The 20,959-nt window shown below is 45.4% G+C and overlaps 1 protein-coding gene and 1 long non-coding RNA gene across 2 annotated transcripts in view; both read left to right on the top strand.

Moving 5' to 3' along the window:
- The window catches only part of LOC140207118 (uncharacterized), an 18,892-nt gene extending 3,526 nt beyond the window's left edge, over window positions 1-15,366 (top strand). The window contains exon 3 of the long non-coding RNA XR_011888498.1: window positions 15,111-15,366. This is a non-coding gene — a long non-coding RNA (uncharacterized lncRNA). The remainder of the gene's footprint in view (window positions 1-15,110) is intronic.
- LOC140207114 (uncharacterized) lies at window positions 2,623-15,115 on the top strand. Its single transcript, XM_072275447.1, has 2 exons — window positions 2,623-2,682; window positions 12,056-15,115. The coding sequence occupies exon 2, from the start codon at window positions 12,379-12,381 to the stop codon at window positions 13,231-13,233; it is 855 nt and encodes a 284-aa protein (XP_072131548.1). The 5' UTR covers window positions 2,623-2,682; window positions 12,056-12,378; the 3' UTR covers window positions 13,234-15,115.
- Window positions 15,367-20,959: the final 5,593 nt, after the last annotated feature.

Genomic DNA, 20,959 nt, shown 5'->3' on the forward strand with positions numbered 1-20,959 from the left:
TGAAAAAAATACAACAAGTAACGTAAGTTTAAAAAAGTAAGAAAACTAAGAAAAGTAAGAAAACTAGTCGGAGCGGCTGTCACAGGCTGCATGAGCGAGCGACGCATGCGCACTAACGTGTTCAAAGTTCTGCTTTGCAATTTCTTCCTCCTGATGATAGGAGGCCAAAACTAACTTTTGTGTCAATAAAAGACTTGGAAATGTTGAATTTGGTCCCTGTTTCCATTCCACCTGTAGTCCACTACCAGCTCCTCTGTTTTTGTCACCACGAGGGAGAGGTTGTTTTCTTGACACCACTGTGTCGGGGTGATAACTTCTTCTCTGTAGGCTGCCTCGTTATTATTTGAGATTAGGCCAGTCAGTGTAGTGTCGTCAGCGAATTTAATTAGTAGATTGGAGCTGTGGGTGATGACACAAGTCATGGGTGCACAGAGAGTAAGGAGGGGGCCAAGGAGACAACCCTGTAGGGTATGTGTGCTGAGGGTCAGAGAGACAGAGGTGAGGGAGTCCACTCTTCCCACCTGCCGGCGATCTGACAGAATGTCCAGGATCCAGCTACACAAGGCAGGGTGAGGACCGAGGTCTCTGAGCTTCTTGTCGATACTTCACGCCTTCGTATGGCTACTGCTCTGCCCGTGACTGCAAGGAACTGCAGAGAACTTTAGAGAGCAGAGAACATCAGAGAAACAAGCCTCCCCTCCATGGACTCTTCCTACACTTCCCCTGCTTCGGAAAAGCAGGCCATATATTCAAAGACCCTCACAACCCGGACATTCTTGCTGCAAACCCGCTCCCCCATCGGGCAAGAGATACAAAAGCCTTAAAGCGCGTACCACCAGGCTCAAGGACAGCTTCCTGTCTGCGGTTATAAGCCAAATGAATGGTCTCCAGTACGATAAAATGGACTCCACCTCCCAATGTAACTCGACGTGACCCTGCACCATATGTCTATCTGCACTGCACTTTCTCTGCAGCCATAATGCTTTGTTACAGTTATTGTTTTGTTGTATATCAGCTCAATGCACTGTTACAATGTACAGATCTGGTGACTGAAGGCAGCTGCAGGTTCATGAGGGACTGTTACTGTCAGATTCTGCAGTTCTTGTGGCTGCTCATCGCACCCAGGACTGAACCCTGGTCACTGAGCATTGGGGGAGTCCGTTCTGCTGATGTTAGCCTTAAACTAGACTGGTGTTTAATATTGTGGATCTGTGAAAGATAAATCAGTTCTGTATCAAATCCCGTGTCTCAGGTACTTCCTGTCTCTACCACACTCACAATGTATACTGTGGAGGCCACCTGGCCCATCTGGTCCCTGCCAATGTTTCTGGTCCCTGCCGTTCCCCTCTCACTGTCCCTGTGATGACAGGTTGCAACTAGTCACCACTCCCTGGGAAAGGAGATTTCCCTTGAATTTCATAGAATGATAGAAACCTACAGCTCATTACAGACCCTTTGGCCCACAATGTTGTGCCGACCATGTAATTTACTCTGGAAACTGCCTAGAATTACCCTACCGCATAGTCCTCTATTTTCCTAAGCTCCATTTACCTATCTAAGAATCTCTTAAAAGACCCTATTGTATCCACCTCTACCACCGTCACTGGCAGTGCATTCCACACACACACACACACCACACTTTGTTTAAAACACTTAGCTCTGACATCTCCACTGCACCTATTGCCAAGCAGCTTAAACCTATTCCCCCTCGTGGTAGCCGTTTCAGCCTTGGGAAAAAACCTCTGGCTATCCACACGACCAATGCCTCTCATCATCTTATACACCTGCATGATTTTCTCCAGGCTGAATAAGACGATGAGCTCACTCTGCTTTGAACGTTCTTCAGGGCTCTGGTCTAAGGTGGTCAAACTCCTTCTTCCCTGCTCTTTTCAACGTTTTCTGTCATTTTCACTCATTTCAAACGACTGTACCTCAGACAGCTGCAATGCGCCTCTAATGTCTGACAGCAAACGAGCGAGTGAACCTTCAGTGGTGTGGAGTCAGAAACCAAAGAGCTACCAGCTTGAATCAGGGCTTTGGGGCTCCAGAAAGAGATGGGCACTAGAGTTTAGAAGGAGGAGGAGGAAGAGGAATCAGACCAGCAGGATGTGTCAACAAATGAAAGATCAGGAACATTTTGAAACTGTTTGATTGAAAAAAAAGGTGGTTAACTTCTGCAAAATACTGGAGGAAATCAAAAGATCAAGCCGCAAATGTGGAGAGGAATAAATAGACAATGTTTAGGCCGAGCCCCTTCAGCATGTGTACTCCTCTGCTTAGTTGCTGCCTGAACTGCAGAGTTCTTCCAGCATTTTGTGTGTATTTGTTTACATATCCAGCAACAGCAGAATCTCTTGTGTTTTATGCCTGCATTTGTGAGAAGGTTCTACTTTGGCATTAGACACGCGGAAAGTTTGCTAATATTAAGTGCATTGATTATGGGAGCTGCTTTCTGCGTTAAAAGAGCTGCTGAGTTTTCTACACAAAAAAAAACCTGACGTATGGACATGGAACCGGTGCTTGCAGGAACTTTCAATGGCACCGTGATTATTCAGAAAGCTCTGCGCTACAATCCTCGCTGTCGCTGAAGCACCGATCGAATGCGCAGGCGTCAGGGTTGCAGCTGTTCCCGAATATCGCGCATGCGTGTAGTATTCAACAGGCCTCGGGAAGCGGCTCCAGGTAAGAGATATTCCCCGTGCGGGTGGGGGTTTTCAACACCGAATTCGGGAGAATTGCTGTCAGCTCCGGACACCGTGGCCCGTAATCCCGGGACAGTCCTGCTCTCTTCCCTCTCTCTCAGCCCCACGGGTACACGGGTCCCGGGGAGCTTCCGGCTGGTGAGGGAATGGGAACCGATGGATCTCTCAGACAGAGCTGAGCTCCAGCTGTCTAAGTGCAAGGATTGGAAACTTGGAGAAAGGGAACAAAATCTTTTACATCAGCTGTTGAGAAAATCATCTTTGTTCTACCTCCAATCACAAACAAGAGAAAATCTGCAGATGCTGGAAATCCAAGCAACACACAGAAATTGCTGGAGGAACTCAGCATTTGTACTCTTTTCCATAGATGCTGCCTGGCCCGCTGAGTTCCTCCAGCATTTTGTGTGTGTTGCTTGTTCTACCTCCTCTTGTTCTGGACCTTTCTACCCGTGGGAACATGTTTTGACCCATTCTCTCTGGGTACATAATGATATCAAATAACTTTATCTTTGGTAACAAGTAGCTTTCACATCACAAATGTTCCAGACTCCAGTGAGACAGACTGCTGCCCTTCCCTTCATATTCATTGGCCGTCAGTCCCCTGGGGAAGGGTTCAGGGGAAATATTTATGTACAATACAGAAACTGGTATTACCTGTGTGTATTGTGGCAATGCAAAAGTTGCTGGAGAACTTGCAAGTGGGAGGAAGTGGAGTGATATTTGGAAATCTGACTTTTTAAAGCGTCATTTAGCAAGCAAATCAGATATGGACGGTGTGCAAAGGCTCCGGCAAGAAAATCCTTCATAGCACTCTACAGGCCTGCTATACAGGTTGTGTGATAGAGCAGATGAACTTGATCAAACCCAGAGGAGATCAAAGTTCTTATTAACAGTGATTTGCTAGCTGTTAAAATAAATACCGCTCTATTTAAAGTTCAGTGTGCAGTTGTTGTTGTCAATGGGTAAAAATTGCACAGACAAGATTTTTTGGCACTCCAGTCATTATAAATTAGACGGGACATTGGTGGGGAGACTCCAGTGTCCCTGATACGCTCACCTACAAGATGTGCATCCAGCTGCAGCTTGTAACTTTGCACGTTAGGGAGTTGGAGCTGGAAATGGATGAATTCCAGATCACCTGGGAGTCGAAGGGAGTGATAGATATGTCATGAAGAGAGGTGAGTTGCACCCAAGGTGCAGGACACAGGAAACTGGGTGAGAGTCAGGAAGGGGATTGAGGTTAAATAGCCATCGCAGAGTACTCTTGTGGCCATCCTACACAACAGGTAGACCACTTTAGAAACTGTTGTGGGTGATTACCTAGCAGAGGAATGTCAAAGGGCTGATAGGGGATTTGTTAGTTAGGGAATTAAAACTAGCAGAGGCCTAATATCCTAGTGGTAAGGCTTGCTAGTAGTACTAGTGTGTGGTGGCAGGTGGGGTTAAACTAATGTTGCAGGGGGGATTAGAGTCAGAATGCCAGAACAGATAGTGGAGAGGGTGAATTGAAATGAATCGTATCCTTAATATACATGAGGAGTAGAAATCTTTACATTACTTTTCCATCTAAATGTGCAATGTGTAATTTATAGTAATTTATAATATATAGTTTGTACATAGGACAGTTATAACATAGAAATACAATCGCATCAGTATGAATTAATCAGTCTGATGACCTGGTGGAAGGAGCTGTCCAGGAGCCTGTTGGGCCTGGCTTTCATGCTGTGGTACCACTTCCCAGATGGTAGCAGCTGCAACAGTTTGTGGTTGCGGTGACTCAGGTCCCCAATGATCCTTCGGGCCTTTTTATGCACCTGTCTCTGTAAATGTCTTGAATAGTGGAAAGTTCACATCTACAGATACGATGGGCTATCCGTACCACTCTCTGCAGAGTCCTGCGATTGAGGGAAGTACAGTTCCCATACCAGGCAGTGATGCAGCCGGTCAGGATGCTCTCAATTGTGCCCCAGTAGAAAGTTCTGAGGATTTGAGATCCATACCAAACTTCTTCAAGCATCTGAGGTGAAAGAGGCGCAAAGCCACATACCACACAGCTGGTATGTACAGACCACATGGGATCCTCAGTGATGTTTATGTGGAGAAACTTAAAGCTGTTCACCCTCTCAACCCCAGATCCATTGATGTCAATAGGGGTTAGCCCGTCTCCATTCCTTCTGTAGTGCACAATCAGTTCCTTTATTTTTGTGACATTGAGGGAGAGGTTGCTTTCTTGACACCCAGACATGTTGTTCAGACAAAGTCAGCAATCAAAAGGTTGAGCATGGTGCGATGAGTGTGCTGAGCTGTGTATATCACAATGCAGGAAGCATTAGATTAGATTAGATTAGATTATGAGGACACGCAGTCCTCTTTCATTGTCATTTAGTAATGCATGCATTAAGAAATCATACAATGTTTTTCCAGAATGATATCACAGAAAACACATGACAAACCAAGACTGAAAAACTGTGGCAACACACATCAAAGTTGTTGGTGAACACAGCAGGCCAGGCAGCATCTGTAGGAAGAGGTACAGTCGACGTTTCAGGCCGAGACCCTTCGTCAGGACTAACTGAAGGAAGAGCTAGTAAGAGATTTGAGAGGGGGAGGGGGAGATCCAAAATGATAGGAGAAGACAGGAGGGGGAGGGATGGAGCCAAGAGCTGGACAGGTGATTGGTAAAGGGATATGAGAAGATCATGGGACAGGAGGCCCAGGAAGAAAGAAAGGGGGAAGGGGGGAAAACCCAGAGGATGGGCAAGGAGTATAGTGAGAGGGACAGAGGGAGAAAATAGAGAGAGAGAAACAGAATGTGTGTATATAAGTAAATAAGGGATGGGGTATGAGGAGGAGGTGGGGCATTAGCGGAAGTTTGAGAAGTCAATGTTCATGCCATCACGTTGGAGGCTACCCAGACGGAATATAATGCAACCTGAGTGTGGCTTCATCTTTACAGTAGAGGAGGCCGTGAATAGACATGTCAGAATGGGAATGGGATGTGGAATTAAAATGTGTGGCCACTGGGAGATCCTGCATTCTCTGGCGGACAGAGTGTAGATGTTCAGCAAAGCGGTCTCCCAGTCTGCGTCGGGTCTCGGCAATATATAGAAGGCCACATTGGGAGCACTGGACGCAGTATATCACCCCAGCCGACTCACAGGTGAAGTGTCGCCTCACCTGGAGGAACTGTCTGGGGCCCTGAATGGTAGTGAGGGAGGAAGTGTAAGGGCATGTGTAGCACTTGTTCCACTTACAAGGATAAGTGCCAGGAGGGAGATCAGTGGGGAGGGATGGTGGGGGGATGAATGGACAAAGGAGTGATCCTTGCGGAAAGCAGGTTTGGGGGGGGAGGGAAAGATGTGTTTAGTGGTGTGATCCCGTTGGAGGTGGCGGAAGTTACAGAGAATAATATGTTGGACCCGGAGGCTGGTGGGGTGGTAGGTGAGGACCAGGGGAACCCTATTCCTAGTGGGGTGGCGGGAGGATGGAGTGAGAGCAGATGTACGTGAAATGGGGGAGATGCATTTGAGAGCAGAGTTGATAGTGGAGGAACGGAAGCCTCTTTCTTTAAAAAAGGAAGACATCTCCCTCGTCCTAGAATGAAAAGCATCATCCTGAGAGCAGATGCGGCAGAGACGGAGGAATTGCGAGAAGGGGAGGGCGTTTTTGCAAGAGACAGGGTGAGAAGAGGAATGGTCCAGATAGCTGTGAGAGTCAGTAGGCTTATAGTAGATGCAAGAGACAGGGTGAGAAGAGGAATAGTCCAGATAGCTGTGAGAGTCAGTAGGCTTATAGTAGACATCAGTGGATAAGCTATCTCCAGAGATAGAGACAGAAAGATCTAGAAAGGGGAGGGAGGTGTCGGAAATGGACCAGGTAAACTTAAGGGCAGGGTGAAAGTTGGAGGCAAAGTTAATGAAGTCAGTGAGCTCAGCATGCGTGCAGGAAGCAGCGCCAATGCAGTCGTCGATGTAGCGAAGGAAAAGTGGGGGACAGATACCAGAATAGGCACGGAACATAGACTGAAAAACTGTGTTGGAGAAACCTGAAGCTGGCCGAACTTGAGTGCAAGGGGAAACTGGTAGGAGTGACGACGGAGCAGCAATGGCTGGAGTTTCTGGGAGCAATTCGGGAGCTGAGTGATCAATACATCCCAAAGAAGTGGAAGCATTGGAAAGGCAGGAGGACACAACCGTGGCTGAAATGAAAAGCCAAAGCGAATATAAAAGCCAAAGAGAGGGCATACAAAAGAGCAGAAACCATAGGAAAGCAAGATGAGGTCAGGGCATGAAATCATGATATTGTAGCCATTATTAGAACTTGGTTGCACCCAACAGTCTGAGGGATTTAGAGGAACAAATTTGTAGAGAGATCGCAGACCATGCCAAGAAACAAAAGTTGATTCAGTAAGTGATTATAACTTTCCATATATTGACTGGGACTCCCATACTGTAAAAGGACTAGATGGGGTAGAGTTTGTCAAATTTGCCCATAATCAGTACGTAGAATACCCAACGTAGAAGTGTGCAATAAGCTGTTAGGAAATGATCCAGGGCTGGAGACAGAAATTAGTGATCATAATGCCGTGAGATTCAAAGTAAATATGGAAAAAGAGAGTCCTGGACCACGGGTTGAGATTCTAAATTGGAGAAAGGTCAATTTTGATGGTATCAGAAAGGATCTGAGAAGTGTGGTTTGGGACAGGCTGTTTTCTGGCAAAGGAGTACCTGGTAAATGGGAGGCCTTCAGAAGTGAAATTTTGAATGTGTAGCGTTTGTATGTGCCTGTCAAATTAAAAGTTGAAAGGTAACTGGTGCAGGGAACCTTGGTTTTCAAGAGATATCGAGGCCCCGGATATTTTGTTCCTGTAAATGCCTCAGACTGTTTGGTGCAACCAACACTCATTAATGACTACAAATCATAATTCAATGCCCTGAGCATATCTGATTTTTGTTTTGAAGTTGGCTTCTGTTGGTTTTAAAAACCATCCAACAGTTTTATTTGCCCTCTCTTTGGCTTTTATGTTCACTTTGGCTTCTCATTTCAGCCACGGTTGTGTCCTCCTGCCTTTCCAATGCTTCCACTTCTTTGGGATGTATCTATCACTCAGCTTCCGAATTGCTCCCAGAATCTGCAACCATTGCTGCTTCATCGTCATTCCTACCAGTCTACCCTTCCAATCAAGGCCAGCTCCTCTGTCATAGGGACATGGAGAAGTTCTGTGAAACAGGCCATTTGACCCATCGAGACAATGCTGAAAATATTAAAACTCTCTAATGCAATGTCCTGCACTGGGACCACAGCCTTCCATACCCCTACCATCCAGGTACCTATCCAAACTTATCTGAAATGGTGAAATCGAGCTGGCATGAACCACTTGTGCTGGCATCTCATTCCACACTCTCACAACCATTTCAGTGAAGAGTTTTTCCACATTTTCCCTTTAAATTTTCATTAAATGGGGAAGCCACTTACCGACCTCTGGTTCTCCTCCCACCCAACCTCAGTGGAAAAAGCTTGCTTACATTTACCCTATCTATACCATCATAATTGTGTGTACTTCTAACGAATCCTCAGAGCAATGTATAATTTCCTTGTTTATGCTCGGAGGCTTTTTTAGATGTATAAGATGATGAGGGCATTGATCGTGTGGATAGCCATCGGCTTTGCCCAGGGCTGAAATAGCTAACACATAGGCATAGCTTTAAGGAGCTTGGAAATAGATACCGAGGGGATGTCAGGGGTAAGTTTTTATACACAGAGAGTGGTGGGTGAGTGGAATACACTGCTAGCAGCGGTGGTCGAGGCAGATAAAGTACAATAGGGTCTTTCAACAGCCCCTTAGATAGGTACATGCAGCTAGGAAAATAGAGGTCTGTGTGCTAGGGAAATTCTAGGCAGTTTCTAGAGTAAGTTACATGGTCGGCACAACATTGTGGGCTGAATGGCCCGGAATATGCTATAGATTTCTATGTTCAATGTTGAATAGCGAATTAACTTTGGCTGTCCTACAATCCTCTGATAACTCCCACTAAGGATAGTTTAATTATCTCTGCTAGGGCCCTGACAATTTCTGCACTTGCTTCCCGTCGGGTCCGAGGGAGCACCTTGTCATGCCCTGGAGATTTATCCACCCTAATCTGCCTCAGGATAGCAAACATCTCCTCTTCTTCAATCTGTACAGGGTCCACGATGTTAATGCCACTTTCCCACACTTCGATAGACTCCGTGTCCATCTCCTGAGTAAATAGAGATGATCATCCCCGTCTGCTTTGGTTCCAAACATGGATTACCACTCTGGGCTTCCAGAGGACCAACTTTGTCCCTTGCAATACTTTTGCTCTTAATCTATCTCTAGAATCCCTTAGGATTATCCTTCATCTTTTCTGTGAGGGCAACCTCATGCCTTCTTTTTGCCAACCTGATTTATTTCTTATTTGTTCTCTTGCATTTGTTGTACTCCATAAGAACCTGCCTGCCTATCCGTTTCATGCAACTCCATTTTGTGCTTCATCAGGGTCTCAATATCTCTTGAAAACCAAGGTTCCCCACAGTTTCTATCTTTTCTGACAAGCACGTACCCACTTTGTACTTTCAAAATGTCGCTTTGAAGGCCTCCCATTTACCAAGCACACCTTTGCCATAAAGCAGCCTGTCCCAGTCCACAGTTGCCAGATCCTAGTGTCATAATTCCAGGTGTTGATCCATGCCCTGAACACATCCGCCTTTCCTACGCTGCTCCCTGTATTGAAATATACAGGGCTCAGCATATTCACTGCACCATGCTCAACTCTTTCATTCCTGACTTTGTCTGAGGACTGAACAACATCTGTCTCCACAACCCCTCCACTATCTGTTCTGTTATTCAGGCTCCCATTCACCCTGCAACTTTAGTTTAACCACCCCCCCCACCCCCCACATCCCACATCCCACCATGCAGCTGTATCACTCCTTTGGCTTTCACCTCCCAGATCAATAAAAAGGAGGCACATACCAGGTACAGGAAAATAGGAACAAATGGGGTACTTATGAGATACAGGAAATTCAAGTGAACACTTATGAAAGAAATAAAAGAAGGCATGAGGTTGCCCCAGCAGACAAGGTGAAGGAGAATCCTCAGGGATTCTGCAGATATGTTAAGAGCAAAAAGATTGCAAGGGACAAAATTAATCCTCTGGAAGATCAGAATGGTAACCCATACGAGGAGACCAAATCGATGGGGGAGATTTTTTTTGCATCTATATTTACTCAGGAGATGGACACAGTCTATAGAAGTGAGGCAAAGCAGCATCAACTTCATGGACCCTGTACAGATTACAGAGGTGGAGGTGTTTGCTGTCTTAAGGCAAATTACCATGGATAAATCCCCAGGGCCTAACAAGTTGTTCCCTGGGACCCTGTGGAAGAAAAGTGCAGAAATTGTTGGGGCCCAAGCACAGATATATAAATCATCCTTAGTGACAGGTGAGGTACTGGAGGATTGCAGGACAGCCAATGTTGCTCCGCTGTTCAAGAAAGACTCTAAAAATAAACTAAGGAATTTTACGTTAGTGAGCTTGACATCAGTAGTGGGAAAGTTATTGGAACATATGTGCAGGAACTGAATGTATAAGTATTTGAATAGATGTGGACTGATTAATGATAGGCAGCATGGCTTTGTGCACGGTAGGCTATGTCTAACCAATCTTACTGTGTTTCTCGAGGAAGTTATCAGGAAAGTGAATGAAGGCAAGGCGGTGGATGTTGTCTACATGGACTTTAGCAAGGCACTTGACGAAGTCTCATATGGGAGGTTGGTCAAGAAGGTTCAGTCATTCAGCATTCAAGGTGAGATAGTAAATTGAATGAGACACTGTCTTTGGGAGAAGCCAGATTGTGGTAGCAGATGGTTGCCTCTCTGACTGGAAGCCTGTGACTAGTGGTGTGCCACAGGGATCAGTGCTGGATCTGTTGTTGTTTGTCATCTATATCAGTAATCTGGATGATAGTGTGGTTAGCTGGATCAGCAAATTTGAGGATGAAACCAAGACTAGGGTTTAGCGGACTGTGAGAAGACTATCATGGCTTGCAGCGCGATCTGGACCAGCTGGAAAAATGGTTTGAGAAATGGGAAATGGAATTTAATGCAGACAAGTGTGATATGTTGCACTTTGGTCGGACCTAGACGGGTCGGGCAGTGAGAAGTGTTGTTGAAGAAAGGGATCTCGGAATACAGGTCTATAATTCACTGAAAGTGGTGTCACAGTTAGATAGGATGGAAAGAAAGATTTTGGCACGTTGGCCTTCATAAACCAAAGTACTGAGTACAGGAGATGGATGTTATGTTGACTTTGTATAAGATATTGGTGAGGCCTAATTTGAAGTATTGGGTGCAGTTTTGGTCACCAACATACAGGAAAAATGGAAAAGAATTTGAAAGAGTTCAGAGTAAATTCACAATGATGTTGCCAGGTCTGGAGGACTTGGCTTATAAGGAGAGATTGAACTGGTCAGGGCTTTATTCCTTGGAACGGAGAAGATTGAGGGGAGATTTGATGGAGGTATACCACAATTATGAGGGGTATAGATAGGGTAAATGCAAGCTGGGTTTTACCACTGAGATGGTGTGAGACTACAACCAGAGGCCATGGGTTAAGGGTGAAAGGTGAGACGTTAAGGGGAACAAGAGGGGAAACGTCTTCACACAGATGGTCATCCAGGTGTGGAATGAGCAGCCAGCACAAGTGGTGCATGCAAGCTCAATTTCAACATTTAAGAGGTTTGTATAGGTACCTAGATGGTAGGGGAACGGGAGTAGACAGGTTAAATAGTTCAACACAAACTAGATGGCCCAAAGGGCCTGGTTCTGTGTTGTAATTTTCTGTGACTGTGACGAGAACCTGAAATAATACAAAAATTCACACTAAGTCATTTTAACAACTGTGCAGACCAACCATACATCTGAGTAGGAGATACTTACATGGCGTTAAAACTGTGGCACTTTAAATTAACAGTACATAAAAGAAAATCCCAGCTGCAGGTCAACAAAAGCTATTTGCATGAGAGTGTTTCAGTTACTGTGGGACCAGGCACCCATGCAGCTCAGTGGGAACAGGGAATAATACCAATGGAGAGAGTCAGACTGAGCCAGAAATGTCAAAAATGCTCCATTCTTATAGAGACAGGAAGAGCATCAGAGAATTTGATGGTCATTCCAGATACCAGCACTGTGCCCAGTTAGAAGATGATTTCTCTCTCCAACTTGGGTTGAACCTCACTGTAACAGTGTGATGTCAGATCACACATTGGAAGCTCAAGTGATCTCATCTGAAATGTCCTACACCCATTGACGGATTTTGTAAATCATTTTACAGGTTAAAAACGACAAGGAATTTGTCAATGGGAATTCAAACACAACACACCAGTTTTGCTGTCTCTGTCAAGATATTTACAAAGTGGAGCAAGGGATTCAATCGACCATCCTTGCTGTTCAGACTGTGGGGAGGGATTCACTCAGTCGTCTCAACTAAAGATGCATCAGCAAGTTCACACTGGGACAAGGCCATTCATCTGTTCTGTGTATGAGAAGGGATTCAGTTGGTCTTCCCACCTGTGGACACACCAGTCAGTTCACACTGGGCAGAGGCTGGTCATCTGCTGAATTTGTGGAGAAGGATTCACTCGGTCATCTGACCTAATGGCTCACCGGCGAGTTCACACCGGGGAGCGGCCGTTCACCTGCTCGGACTGTGGGAAGGGATTCACCTGCTCATCTAAACTGCAGGTACATCAGCGAGTTCACACTGGAGAGAGGCCATTCTCCTGCTCAGACTGTGGGAAGGGATTTACTTGCTCATCTGAACTGAAGGCACATCAGAAAGTTCACACTGGAGAGAGGCCATTCACCTGCTCTGACTGTGGGAAGGGATTCACCAAATCATCTCACCTACTAAGTCACCAGTCAGTTCACAATGCAGTGAGGGATTTCACCTGCTCAGTCTGTGGGAAGACATTCAATCAGTCATCTACCCTACAGACACACCAGCGAGTTCACACTGGGGAGAGGCCATTCACCTGCCCAGACTGTGGGAAGACATTCACTCAGTCATCCACCCTACAGAGACACCAACGAGTTCACACTGGGGAGAGGCCGTTCACCTGCTCAGACTGTGGGAAGAGATTCACTTGCTCATCCACCCTATTGGCACACCAGTCAGTTCACACTGCGGAGTGGCCATTCACCTGCTCAGAGTGTGGGAAGGGATTCGCTCGGGCATTTCACCTACTGACACACCAGTCAGTTCACACAGGGGAGAGGCCGTTCACCTGCTCAGAGTGTGGGAAGGGATTCGCTCGGTCATCTCATCTACTGAGACACCAACAAGTTCACACTGGGGAGAGGCCATTCACCTGCCCAGACTGTGGGAAGACATTCACTCAGTCATCCACCCTACAGAGACACCAACGAGGTCACACTGGAGAGAAGCCGTTCACCTGCTCAGACTTTGGGAAGAGATTCTCTCAGTCATCTCAACTGAATGTGCATCATTGAGTTCACACTGGGGAGAGCCCGATCACCTGCTGTGAATGTGGGAAGTGATTTACTCAGTAATCTAACCTTGTGACACACTACCGGGTTCACACTGGGGAGAAAGTTTCAATAAGCTGCATGCTAGATATTTGTCCAGCCCCGTACTAAATGCAATTTCGAGAGTGACTGTCAGTGCTGAACTGTGTAATTATTGCTGGTGCTCACCGCAATCAGTTCTGCACCCTGGTCACTGGGCATGGAAGGGGTTTCTTCTGCTGCATGTTCGCCTTTAATGGGACTGGAGTTTAATATTCTGGCTCTGAGACAAATAAATCAGTTCTATTTTAAACTCTGTCTCCGGTACTTCATGAATTTATAACACTTCTAGTGTACAGTAGAGAATCAACTCAGGCTGGTTGGACCCTGCCAGTGATTCTGTACCACAACAGTCCTTTTCAATCCTCCACTGTTGTTCCCCTCTCTCTCTCCCTGTGCTGATGGGTTCCAAACAGTCACCATTCTGTGGGTGAAAAGGTTTTCCTTGAATTTTCTGCAGGCTGAAGAAGTCGAGTTTTCTGCAGTTCTGTCTGAGATGTTCTTCGCCTCTCTAATCTCTGGGCTGAGGAAGAATGACATTGATAGTTAACCTCCTTAATCACTACTCATTTCCACATTATGGGTCATTTCCCCTGCTTCTAAAGGGTTGTTAGAAAACACCACTGTCCTCTAAAGACTGAAAGCAGAATGGGAAGCCATTAGTTGGATGTTCAACAGAGCAGGGTCAGAAACCAGAGGCGGGTCTGCACGGGGCAGAGTTTGGGATCTGGAGGAACGTCAGGGTAAGAACGTATGATGAGGAGAAGGGAATCAGCAGCGAAGCATGGCAATGAATGTCAGACTAGCAACATTTGGAAGCTGATTGACTGAGAAAATAATTCGGTTGTTGGACTGATGACACAAACAATACCTGTTGTGTGACGTCTTCCATGGGTCGAGGAACCATGTGTATTGGGATGGTTATATCTGTTGAGGGAGCCGTTCCTGCTTGTTTATGGACTGGGTCGAGACAACAGAGACCTTTGGAGAAGAGGAGTTCAGTGGGTAATACCGTTCCGGCTGACCAGAAGTGCACTGAGAGCGGTAAGCGTGAAGGAGTGGGGTGCTTACTGATCTGGCTAACAACAGATGGTGCAATCCGGGGTATATTACGATCGAGGAACGTGTTTGCAGACCGGATATTGAACTTTTTACTGTTGGACTTCGGCCACATTCCACTGTGATACAACACTTGGTGGCACGGGAGGTCGTTCCTGCCTGTGGCCATCGAATGTGCAGCTCCTCCCGTGGAGCCAATGTGGGCACCCTGAGCCAATAGACTGGTCCTGGGCTTATTTTCCATCTGGCATAGTTTTGCATTTGTTGCTTGATTGTTGGGGTTTTTTTGTATTGCTATATTTACGCTCTATTCTTGGTTGGTGCGGCTGTAAAGAAACCAAATTTCCCTCGGGATTAATAAAGCATATCTATCTATCTATCTATCTAATATTATATCCGGATGGTTATTATGGATTGTCCTATCTGAAATAATGTCTTGTCATAGAATTTGTAAGATTTTGACTCTAAAACTGAATCAGGCTTGAATTGATGGTGCCTTTATGAAGTGATGGAGGGCATTCATGAGTTTGTATTTTAAAGCAAGATTTTGGTGAATGATATTTACCACTTGATTGTACCTGAGTAATTAATCAGATTGAGTTAAACTGCTGCAGGATCCCAGAATGTGTTGGATTGCGTCTGGTTTCTCCTGGCATTTTCTGCATTTATTGCCTGGTTTGTTTGTCTTTTAGGTATTTTTGATTTTTTAAAATGTTAACCTCCTTGTCCTGTATTTCCCCAAGGAACCCCTGTTTCTAGGAAGAGGTCTTCAACTCTGAGTCAGGCTCTCAATGTTTCCTTGTCACCGTCTCATCTGCTCAGATCATTGGGATGTCTCCCATGGAGGGTCATACTCATTCCACTGGTTAACGTGTTCTGCCATAGTGATGATTCATTTTTCTGAGTTGGCCTCTCATTGAAATTTTCTGGTCTGTATTTCTTATCAGAATTGCATATACCTGTGCTGAATCCTGTTTATTTTGTATGAAAATATATACTTCAGAAATCTTAAAAGACTGTTGGGTGATTTTTTTTATGTCTGTTACAGCTCTTCCTCCTTCTGTCCTCGGTAGTGTTAATCTAAGTGCGTTTGAGTGTGAATAATCTTTTCTAAATCTGTCATTTCAGTTTTTATTTTTCTTTGTAAGGTTTCCAGATTGGAATGGGACCAAGATATCTACCTAAGGAATATGGTAATATGGGTACAGTGAAAGTGTTTATTGCCTTTGTTGTAGGCATTGATCCTGTGGATAAGACATTAATCACATGGACAACCAGAGCATTTTTCCCAGAGTTGAAATGGCTCACACATGGGGACATAATTTTGTGGTGCTTGGAAATGGGTACAAAGGGGATGTCAGAGGTAATTTTTTCACAAAGAGCATGGTAGGTGCATGGAACGCACTGCAGGATAAGGGGGTAGAGGAGTATACAATATGGTCTTTTAAAACAGGGGTCCCTAAACCTTTTTGCACTGTGGACCGGGTTTAATATTGACAATATGCTTGTGGACCGGCTGACTGGGGGGAGGGGGGTAGGGTTGCCAACGGACAAGAGTAGCAGTCAAGTACGTTGTATTTACCCCGAGAAAGACTACCATGACCATGGAGCCTTGCGTGGGCACCTGTGTGCGCATGTGTGTACATGCCAATTTTTTTCTACAAATCGTTTTTGGCGATTCTGTTCGGGGGGGGCTGTTAATCACGACTGGAATATAGGTGATAAGTGGCTAATACACTCAATTTTGTTTCTAGAAGGGTTTATCCAACGAATTTAATATTAAACACACAGTCCATGTTTTCCTCGCATGATATGGTGATAAGTCAATTATCAGGGGAGGACGGGGAGCTTGATGTAAGTGTTGAACGAACTTCCAGTAGAAGTGGTAGAGGCAGGTTTGATATTATCATTTAAAGAAAAATTGGATAGTTATATGGACAGGAAAGGAATGGAGGGTTATGGGCTGAGTGCAGGTCGGTGGGACTAGGTGAGATTAAGCATTCGGCACGGACTAGAAGGGCCGATTCCATGCTGTAATTGTTAAATGGTTATATAAGTCACTTATAAGTCATTAGCATCATAACATTTTAAGTAATGTTTGGATATTAAACACACAGCACATATTTTCCCTGTAAGAAACATATAAAATCATTGCAACACACCTATATCGCTGAATCAGTGGGAGCCCTGGGCTTGCTTCCCTGCAACGAGACGATACCATCGAGGGGTGATGGGAGACAGCGATACTCGAAGGGAGTTCCTTATGTCCAGTCTATTCCGCAATTTAGTTTTCGTTGCATTCATTGCAGAGATATGTTGGAAATGGAAGCAACGTTTTCAGTGCTTTCGTGGCTATCTCAGGATATTCAGCCTTGACTTTGATCCAGAATGCCGGCAGAGGTGTTATATCAAACGTACTTTTTAGCCCGCCGTCATTTGCAAGCTCGAGGAGTTGATCTCCTTCCCACGCTGACATGGATAACGTGCGGGTAATGACCTCACATGCGTAATGGCTCAACAGTGGCCATGACAGGGAATGAGGAAGGGTGCAGTTGACTCATGTTGCCGAATCATATCGTTTCCTCGCGGCCTGGTAGCACATGCTTTGCAGCCTGGTGGTTGGGGACCGCTGTTTTAAAAGACTCTTAGGTAGGTACGTGGAGCTTAGAAAAATAAAGAGAAATGTGGTAGGAAAATTCTAGGTATTTTCTCGAGTAGGTTACGTGGCCAGCACAACATTGTGGGACGAAGAACCTGCAATGTGCTGTTGGTTTCCATTTTCTCTGTTTTATTTGCTATACCATGGAGTTTTGTGGCAAATGTTCTTAAGCCTTGAAGTAAATGTTAAAAGTTTTCCTTTTTGCACTATTTTTCTATTTTCGTTGTTTTTTGGTATTCCAGATAGCTGGATGTCAAGAGTTCTGATGAAGGGTCTTGGCCCAAAACGTTGTTTCTCATCCATAGATGCTGCCTGACTTGGTGAGCTCCTCCAGCACTTTGTGTGTATTGCTCCAGACTTCCAGCATCTGCAATATCTCGTGTCCCAGATACTGGTTTATTGAAAGGACACGCAGGCAGGGAAAGAGGGTGGTGTGGCTCTGTTGGGAAAAAATAAAATCAAATCATTAGAAAGAGGTGACATACGGTTGGAAGATGTTGAGTCATTGTGGGTAGAAGTAAGGAACAGCAATGGTGAAAAGACCCTGATGGGAGTTTTCTGGAGATCCCCAAACAGTAGTAGGTATATTATCCACAAATTACAATAGGAGAAAGAAAATGCATGCCAAAACAGCAATGTTACAATAGTCATGAGAGATAGTCATGCAGATATATTGGGAAAATCAGGTAGGTGCAGGATCCCAAGAGGGGTATTTCCTACGATGCCCTCAAGATGGCTTTTTAGAGCAGCTCCTGGTTGATCCCAGCTGGGGATCAGCTATTCTCGATCTGGTGTTGTGCAATGAACCAGAATTAATTAGAACACTTAAGGTGAAAGAACCCACAGGGGCAAGTGATCGTAAAATATTGGAGTTCATCCTGAAATGTGAGAAGGAGAAGCTAAAGTGAGATGTGTCAGTATAACCATAGAATAAAGAGAATTACAGTGAGAAGAATTGGCCAAAATTGTTTCGAAAAGAACACTGACAGGGATGATGACAGAATGGCTGGAATTTCTGGGAGCACAGGATAAACCATATGTACCAAATGGGAAGTATTCTGAAGACAAGATGATACAACTGTAGCTGATGAGAAGGCAAAGCCAACATTAAAGCCAAAAAGAGGGCATATAACAGATCAAACAATGGTGGGAAGTTAGGGAAATAGGAAGCTTTTAAAAAGTAACAAAAGGTAACTAAGAAAGTAATTAAGAAGGGAAATATGGAATGCGAAGTTAAGCTAGCCAGTGATATTAAAGAGGATACCAAATGTTTCTTCTGATACATAAAGTATAAAGGAGAGGTGAGAGTGGATATCAGACCACTGGAAAATGAGGCTGGCGGGGTAGTAATGGGGACAAGGAGCTGGCGGATGAACTGAATAAGTATTCTGCATCAGTCTTCACTATAGAAGAGACTAGCAGTGGAAGTCCAGATGTCAGTGGTCAGAAGTGTGTAAAATTACATTACTCAGGAGATGGTTCTTGAGAAACAGAAAGCTCTGAAGGTAAATACGTCACCTGGACCAGATGGTGTACATCCCAGAGTTCCGAAAGAGGTGGCTGAAGAGATTGTGGAGGGATTAGTAATGATGTTTCAAGAATCAATGGATTCTGGTTTGGTTCTGGAAGTCTGTAAATTTGGAAATATCACTTCACTCTTCAAGAAGGGAAAGAGGTGGAAGAACAGAAATTTTAGGCCAGTTTGTCTGACCCCACTGATTGGGAAGATATTGAAGTCGGATGTTGAGGATGTGTTTTCAGGGTATCTGGGGCACATGATAAAATTGGCCATTCTCAGCTTGTTTTTCTTCAAGGGAATCTCTTGTCTGACAAGTATGTTGAAATTCTTTGAATTCATTGAAAAAGTAACAAGTAAGATAGACAAAGGAGAATCAGTTGATGATGTGCTTTCAGAACTGGATTTTCACAAGGTCCTTGACAAGCTTCCTCCCATCGGCCTGCTTAACGAGTTATGACAGGAAATTACAGGGAAGTTTCTTGCATGGATAATGCAGTGGCTGATTGGCAGGAGGCAAAGAATAGTAATAAGGGGAACCTTTTCTGGTTGGCTGCCGGTGACTAGTGGTGTTCCACAGGGATCTGTGTTGGGACCGATTCTTTTCATATTACAATGGCAATGAGTTAGATGGCAGAATTGATAGCTCTGTTGTAACGTTTGTCAATGATACCAAGGCAGGTGGAGGGACAGGTGGTTTCGAGGAAGTAGAGAGGCTACAAAAGGACTTTGACAGGTTGGAGGAATGGGCAAAGAAATAGTAGATGGAATACAGTGTAGGGAACTGTATAGTCAGACACTCTGGGAAAAGAAATAAAAGTGGCAGATGAAATACAGTGTAGGGACTGTGGGTCTGCAGTTAGGTACTCGGGTTCCCTCAGCATAATGTTGCACGAACATTATTAGCAAAACACTCCGATACGACATGGGTTTCATTTCGTTGCAGACAAAAATGCCATTTTTGAACTTCAAGTAAAGTACCTTCCCACAGTGGTAGAGAAATGCTCAAACACTCCTCACCATCTGTGAAAACCCTTCCAACCCCTACATCACTCCCCATTTCTGTAAATCTCTCCGACCCCGACAGCACTCGTCATCTGTGAAAACCCTTCCAACCCCTACATCACTCCTCGATTCTGTAAACCTCTCCGACCCCGACAGCACTCGCCATCTGTGAAAACCCTTCCAACCCCTACACCCGACAGCACTCGCCATCTGTGAAAACCCTTCCAACCCCTACATCACTCCCCATTTCTGTAAACATCTCCGACCCCGACAGCACTCACCATCTGTGAAAACCCTTCCAACCCCTACATCACTCCCCGCTTCCTTCTGTAAACATCTCCGACCCCAACAGCACTCGCCATCTGTGAAAACTCTTCCAACCCCTACATCACTCCCCCGCTTCTGTAAACATCTCCGACCCCGACAGCACTCGCCATCTGTGAAAACCCTTCCAACCCCGACATCAATCCCTGTTTCCGTAAACCTCTCCGACCCTGACAGCACTCGCCATCTGTGAAAACCCTTCCAACCACTGCATCACTCCCCGTTTCTGTAAACATCCCCGACCCCGACAGCACTCACCATCTGTGAAAACCCTTCCAACCCCTACATCACTCCCCGTTTCTGTAAACATCCCCGACCCCGACAGCACTCACCATCTGTGAAAACCCTTCCAACCCCTACATCACTCCCCGTTTCTGTAAACATCCCCGACCCCGACAGCACTCACCATCTGTGAAAACCCTTCCAACCCCTACATCACTCCCCGTTTCTGTAAACATCTCCGACCCCGACAGCACTCACCATCTGTGAAAACCCTTCCAACCCCTACACCACTCCCCATTTCTGTAAACCTCTCCGACCCCGACAGCACTCACCATCTGCGAAAACCCTTCCAACCCCTACATCACTCTCCGCTTCTGTAAACATCTCCGACCCCGACAGCACTCGCCATCTGTGAAAGCCCTTCCAACCCCTACATCACTCCCCGTTTCTGTAAACCTCTCCGACCCCGACAGGACTCATCATCTGTGAAAACCCTCCACCCTGGTGCTTTCAGGTGACAGCTGACTCGAGAAAGACACTGCCCATGGCGGACGGCATGGATCATAAAACACTCTCACGCTTTTTGCTTATAAACCTACCGATTTCCATGGATATCTTGACTGAACCTCCTTCCACTTTGCCTCCTGTAAAAAAAAAGCTATTTCTTTTTCTCAGTTCCTTCATCTCCGCCACATTTGTTGACATGATAGGTTGTGTATTTTTCCTTTCCAGATCGTCAGTGATGTCCTCCTCCTTCAAAGAATGCAGTTTCCCTTCCACCACCATTGATGCTGATCTCACACCCAGTTGCTCTATTTCCTGAAAATCCTCCTTCACTTCATGTTCCAGTCACCTCCACAACTTCT

This window comes from Mobula birostris, chromosome 13 (genome assembly GCF_030028105.1).
Source record: "Mobula birostris isolate sMobBir1 chromosome 13, sMobBir1.hap1, whole genome shotgun sequence".
NCBI classification, from domain to species: domain Eukaryota; kingdom Metazoa; phylum Chordata; class Chondrichthyes; order Myliobatiformes; family Myliobatidae; genus Mobula; species Mobula birostris.

Excerpts from the sequence above, each read along its gene's own strand:
- LOC140207114 (XM_072275447.1), top strand. The coding sequence starts at position 12,379 with ATGGCTCACCGGCGAGTTCACACCGGGGAGCGGCCGTTCACCTGCTCG.